This window comes from Pseudonaja textilis, chromosome 1 (assembly GCF_049901715.1).
Source record: "Pseudonaja textilis isolate UNSWEBS1 chromosome 1, rPseTex1.2, whole genome shotgun sequence".
In the NCBI taxonomy this organism is placed as follows: Eukaryota; Metazoa; Chordata; class Lepidosauria; order Squamata; family Elapidae; genus Pseudonaja; species Pseudonaja textilis.
The window spans coordinates 249,329,989-249,337,002 of record NC_141990.1 but is presented as its reverse complement, the minus strand read 5'-3'; the positions used below and the strand labels follow the sequence as shown (position 1 = coordinate 249,337,002).

Sequence of the window (7,014 nt, the reverse complement as noted above, 5' to 3'; positions counted from 1 at the left end):
ATGAGAGTTCTAACCTATTTGTTTTGCCTTTCCTTTCTTTTGCTTCCCACTCTATCCCAACCTGGAAAGCAAAATGTATCTAGTAAAATAGAATCTGTAAGGTATCCTTTCCCAATCCAGAGGTTCCTTCATGCACTGGAATAAAACTCCCAATATCCTCAGCTAGCAAAATCTTAAGCAAGAGAATAGTGGAAGGTCTATGCCATGCTTTATTTTATTTTATTTTATTTTTTGCAAAGCACATTTTTCAATTTTCACAGGAGGTGACAAAAAAGATAGATGGGTCTCCAAAGTTCAAACCTTTACAAAAGTACATAGGGACTCACAGCTTTGTCACTACTGGAATTTTAGTCCTCAATTCTGAAATAGAATTTTCTGTTACTGCAGTAATGGTGTATGTATGTACCCAATGAGTATTTATTGATTTCTTAAAACATTTACTACCACTTCTTTATGCCTAAAACCACCCCAAAGATGGAGGGATTTGTTTTCTTTTACGGATTCTAGTAAAAATTAGAAATCCGTGTCAGAGTGGAATATATACAGCAAGGATGAAAATCCCCACAAATAAATAAAATTAAGAATATAGTCTTGCACAATGTTTGATTATGGCCAGCAGGTGGCTCCCTTAGCACTATGGATTCACATTTTAAAAGCCAAAGACAGAATACAAATGGAGCAAGAAAAATAATGTTTTTCTTCTGCTATGCATCTTTACACATACAGAATATAGGAGAAGAAGGAAACAAATATGTGTGTGTGTGTGTGTGTGTGTGTGTGTGTGTGTCTGTGTGTCTGTGTGTCTGTGTGTGTTTGTGTGTGTGTGTGTGTGTGTGGATCTTTGGTTGTTCGGGTTTTCTCCAACAATACCCGCGAGAACCTCAGAAAACACACACACACACACACACACACACACACACACACACATATATATATATATATATATATATATATATATATATATATATATATATATATATATTAATATAAATATAATTTCAGCTATCAAATGTATTGTTAGTGCATGCCAGTTTTCAGACAATCACTTAGTATTTGCTATTTGGTGGACTAGCTTGACTTTTAAACAAGTTATATAAAACAATGCACACTTACACTAATTAACTACATCTTTAAATCATTAAACACTCCTTTTTGAAGGTGCATCTATTTTACTGTAAGACAAAATGCATCAGAGATCAGGAAAACGATGTATATTAAAGTATTTGTGTATGTTTACGTCAACCAGCATTTAAGAAATGAATGTGACATCTTTCCCCCCTAACCTATTAAATGGCAACAGTAGTAATTTACTATCCTAGCTTTACAGCTGACTTACACAGGGGTTCATTCTTGGTTTGAAGTCTCCTAATGCAAATGTCCCAGGAGGGAAGAGGAATTTGGAATAGCTTTCACTTTTCAAGTTCTTCCTGCAATGTAGAATTCACTTGTTTTCATTGGTATAGTTAAGTCCCTCCCAGCTCAACAAATGTGAACTGAAATATGAATTAGAACTAAAACAAAGTTATTAAGAGCAGATCCTAGCATGCATACAGATGTCTCCACTTATCCTGTTTATTGCTATTGCAGTTGCACAGAAGGACCATAATATTTCTTTTACACAAATGCAGAAGAACTTTTTAAAGAAGTAGGGGACTTTTCCCCCTCTAAAAACCTGGAAAAACTAGGAAATCCATAGCCTGCATCCACTTTACTGGAATTGGTGACTGGCATTTTGTAAGCAAATGGCAGTTTTCCTGAATTAATCAAAGGATATTTTGTTTCCAAGTTTTTAGTCCACAGGCAAACTGGATTAGCTGGTGTCACTTCATCTAACCAGATACCTGAAATTTTTAAGTACAGTAGACTGAAATGTCAGTTGAGAAAATTGAACTGGGCATTTTATCTCCAGAAGAAGCAGATGGCAGATGTGCTTCACAGCCAGAACTTAATGAGACCAAATTCAGCAGTCCACATGTGGATTGGTATAAGTATGAACTTTATTCTTCAGTCTCTTTACCTAGTGGTAAGCACCTCACTTTATATTTTATTTTGGGGTGCCATCTTGTAATTTAACAATGGAGCAATATGTAGACTTAAATGTATGGTAGGCTTTTGACCATCAGCACTGATAGCTGCCAAAATAGATATAAAGATCATGCTTGAATAACTGCAGGATGTAAGATCCTTGGATGTAAGATCATAGTTGAATAACTGCAGAATTTATGTCTGATGATATTGGTTTTATTTAAATTGTCACATTTTAAATATATTTATAGGAATCATAGCAATCTTGTAATCAATGAATGCAGCTGACCTTTATTTACTTAGAGCAATATTTATGCAATATTTATGTTTTTTAAATTGTTGGATGGTGATTCACCCTAGTGCTGTTAACTCTGCCAATCAAAAAATAATGTGCTTCTTTGATAGTAAGTAGCTGACCTCCATCTGTTACAGTAGGTACTTCTCTGGCACTTCTAAGAGAAAAGAAGGGAGCATGAGTTAATCATATACAAAATAAGGCTGCTTTGTATATTTTAAAATAAGATATTTATGGCATAAGAGATATTCTTTGTTTTCTGTAACTATAAGTCTGGTCTTTGCACGTAACAGTATAATCTCATTCATGAATGCTCAGAAATAATTCTCAATGAGTTTAGTATATCATATGGTTGAATGTATAAAATTAACACTAAGGTCTTGCAAGTCAAGGAATGGATACTATAGGTCTTGCAAATTATAATGTTCCATCAATATTTATAATTTAAATTCATGTCTTGACTAACCTATATGATAATAAATTTCTTAATCTTGATGATATCACACAGCAGTTTGTTTCGACATAGCATTTTTTCAGCAGAATCTCATCTGCCTTCCTCAGGCTTGTGTATTGGATTCGTCTGTGTGTCAGGCTTTGGCAGCCATTTCTGTATTAAATTTGGTGCTAGCCTTGTGTTTTGCTAGAATGTTTTTTTCTTCATCTTGATTGGTTGGGGGGTCTTGGTCTGTGTTTATTGATCTTGGAGTTTGCTGTGTTCTGCTTGATTGGTGTTTCTAATATCTTCTATCTGGTTTGTAGCATTTTTTGTCTTGATTGGCTGGCAACATTGTGTTTTGTGTATTGGGGGCTTTTAGCACAGCTTGGCTTCAGGTGAATGGCCAGCTATCGTTTATTAGGAAGTTAAGTTTCATCTGGGTGGCTGGTTGGTGTGTTTGTGCCCAGGTGCTTGCTTGGCTTGTGGTGTGGAGATATTTTTGTTTGTGAGTGCAGGATTCCAGATAATTGACAGGTTATAGCATCGACTTCAATGGCACCAAAACCCTAGCCACTATAGAAAACCCCAGCTACAGAATTATCAGAGAAGCCATAGAGATTGAAAAAAGACCTAAAAGCATGAATAGAAAAGATGACTCCACCAGACTGCCAATTATCTGTCTTCAAAACTTCATCAAGATACTTTCGATCTTACACGGGAAAAGACCCGAACATGCCAAGACCTGGATACACACACACACACACACACACATACACATACACATGTATATTGTATCATCAAGTGGTTGTTTTGGCACAACTGCAACTAACTCAGGTTCCTTTGTTGCAGCAAAGACTATTTTACCAATGGTGATGGCAACTTTGGACTAAATTGCTACACAGCACTATCGTACATACTTGTTACCTCTTAATTTCGCCTGAGAATTTAAAATAAAATGCACTGAACTGTCAACTGAAAAGATGGAAGTGGACACATTTTCTTTAGCAAATGAATTAAATTTACATATATATGGGGGGGGGGTCTACATGACTTGCCAGAATACATACCTTGCCAGAGTATTGTATTGTATTGTATTCACATATTAGTAATTGAATTTGTTGTTCATAAGCTGCCTCATTCACATATGTCAATGAATTATTCTTCACAATTTCCATCATGTTGCAAAAAAGAAGGAATAGAAAAGGGATACTTTTCAAATGGAAATGGAGAATTGGAAATATTCCACTCTCAGTTCTGCCCTACTTGTAGTTTTCATGCAGAACATTGATATCAAAATGGCCATCTAAGACCAATTTTAAGGACTGTCTTGAAAATAAGATTGGGAAGAAATCCTTACTGAAGATTTGTTGAAGTTAATACCCTAAAGCATTTTTTTTTTACTTCCGAAACCTCTTGGATCATCTTATTATGTATGGTTTGTTAGCTGTTTTGCAAAGCAAAACTGAATCCCAAACTCTATTAAATACAATGTTTAAAAATAAAAACAGGGTACAAAGAACAATTCCTGTCTACAAGGAAGACTTTATAAAATAGCACACATTTTGTTTGTGCTCATATGTATAAAATTCTTCAAATTCTATTCAGTATTTTCAAGGTTCAGTGACTGAGAGAAACAAAATGGTTCATATCTGGTTCAGTATTATATTGAGGTTTTCCCTGCTGTAATAAGTTTATTTCATGATGTATGTCATCTCACATGATTCATAGGAGATATCTGACTTAGGTTCACATTTGATGTATAATCACTTGTTACCTGAGCAAGTACAAGCAAATGAAACATATGACACCTGAATGGAAGCAGTGTCTTATTTACAATTAGTGGGAAAAAGAACAATCTCATAGGAATAAGAAACAATTCTAAAGCATAATTAGCAGATGCTTATGAAAATAGAAGACAGTAGAAAGGCGGTGAATTTCTCCAGTTATCCTGTGACTTGTTCAAGTACTGTTGTTGCATCCTCTTTATCACTTCTTTGTGTTTTTTTTTTCTCTTTAACTTTACAGGTAATCCTTGACTTATAACTACAATGAAGCACAAAATCTATATTGATAAGCAAGGAAGTTAAGTATATTTTGCCCCATTTTGCAAGTGAGTTAAGTGAATCACTGTAGTCGTTAAGTTAGTAACAGAGTTGTTACATGAATCTGGCTTCCCATTGAGTATAAAGGTCTCTGACTATTCTACATGGCAAGGGTCTTCAAACTTGGCAAGTTGAAGACTTGTGGACTTCAACTCTCAGAATTCCTGAGCTAACATGACTGGAGGAGGACTTCTGGGAGTTGAAGTCTACAAGTCTTAAGTTTGAAGACCCCTGCTATATGGCATTGATTAGGTTTGTTCCATTATTATATTTGGGTTTGATTATATCATGAACATTTTATTGTATTTTATGGATGTAATTTAAACTACTGCAAATGTTTTCAACTTCAGCAGATATTGTTCAATAAATACCTTTCTCTAGCTTGGAAAATTGAAGAAGAAACAAATATGGAATTGCTGCTAAAATCTGTCTACATTCCACCCAAGAGTTCATCCAGGCAGCTCATTGTAAAATGCTTTATCAAATGTCACCCTTGGGTTTCTCTCCAGGTCTTTTGCTCAGTATAGGATATGATCAAACAAAGCACTCATTAAGCAATGTATAGCAAACACAGAATGCCCATTGGATCTAGCCATGTCCCTAACCTTTATTACTAGTGAACCCAACAGGTTCTTTTCTTCCCCTACAACACACTTAATTCATCTCAAAGTACCTAAGCACTGAAGGGACTTTATCTTAGCATGATGTCATGCTCTCCCAAAGTGTTCTGTAATTTGATATATATAGTTTGCCACATACTAACTGTTATGGTCCCCTATATCCATGTAATGCTCCTACATCTTCTTTTTCATTCTTTTTAGACAATTGTTTTTATGTACACTTTAAAAAATATTTTAAGCTTTTTTATTATTTTAGGCTCTGATGTATCTTTTATGCTTTTTAATTATCCATACCTCAAAACGTCATATGCTTGACCATAATAAATATTTATTTTGATTTGATTTGAACATGCTTTATTATTTATATATTACATTTGTATCTCATTTATTTATAAGGCTTTCTAGTACATCAGGTGGCCCCCAAACATACCAGGCATAATTGTCTCCAAGAGTGATATATTAGTATTAAAAAGTGAAATGACTTAGCTTGGTAGAGTGTTGTTTGTGTGTGCAGACACTGTGACTGATAATGTCACTGCTTTCAAAATGAGGTTAACTTCTAAAAGCACTTTATATATACATATATAGAAAAAAAAAGTCTAATCCTTAGAAATGTTGGGGTATCTTAGTGTAATCATTTTACCTTTATTGGCTACTGTTCCAGGTAATCATAACTATTGGACCATCTCTCATTTAGAGTGGTGAATAGGAAGCATCTTTCGCAGCAAGATTTTTGCAGTGTTACTTATTTCACATATAACATATTTCACCTGGTAACATCCTCCACTTTGATTCCAGTTTGGGGCTTAGCTTCTCTAAGTATAGTTAACCAGGCACCTTTTATAAAGAATAAACCATAGCATTTAAATACTACTGAATTAATAATCACCGTGCCCATTGGCAGAAGGAAGGCTAACAAACCTTCCACAGTTGGAACTTTTAGGGTTGAGCATTCCAGTTGCTACTACTTCAGTTGCTACTATTAATTTAAAAGAGCCTTCTATACTCCTAGCAGATTTTTGTATTATATATTAGACTTGGCTTTATCTATAAAAGTCCCCCTCTATCTTTGCCAGAGATAACTGAAAGCTCACATAGAGATTTGACATGCTGTCACTGCCCTCTGCCCTCAAGGTTCTTGGCTTATGTACGTACTCACATGGCAAAAACTAGATGGAAACTAATCTGGATATAGAAGTTCAATATTTCCCAAGGGTATAATATATCTTGCCTGCTCTTCCTCCTTCTGATGAGCTATTTACTTTTAAGTTAGGAAACTGTTATACAAATCCTAGTCTATTTAAAGAGCAAATGTCCAGTGATTTATGACTCTACGGAACAGGTTGGCATAGTTTGGTTAAAGCTGGCCCTCTTTCCTACACAGTATAATAGACACGCAACTCTCTAATTTCACCACACAACTACTGAATTAAATTAATGGGCTGTACCAAAAATGTTGTGTGTGACTAAAATCAGTAAATGAGTTGCTTCAGAGCAGATTCCCTGTTGCTTCTATTGTTCTGTCAGCATGGATTT

At 35.0% G+C, this 7,014-nt stretch overlaps 1 protein-coding gene across 2 annotated transcripts in view; it reads left to right on the top strand.

The window, feature by feature from the left end:
• The first annotated feature begins 1,524 nt into the window (after positions 1-1,524).
• Positions 1,525-7,014, top strand: part of ANO3 (anoctamin 3) — a 225,796-nt gene continuing 220,306 nt past the window's right edge. The window contains exon 1 of one of the 2 annotated variants that reach the window (XM_087921237.1): positions 1,525-2,023. In XM_087921237.1, coding sequence (XP_087777363.1) covers positions 1,870-2,023 — 154 coding nt within the window. In that variant the 5' untranslated portion in view covers positions 1,525-1,869. The remainder of the gene's footprint in view (positions 2,024-7,014) is intronic. The other variant, XM_087921238.1, reaches the window with a different exon arrangement.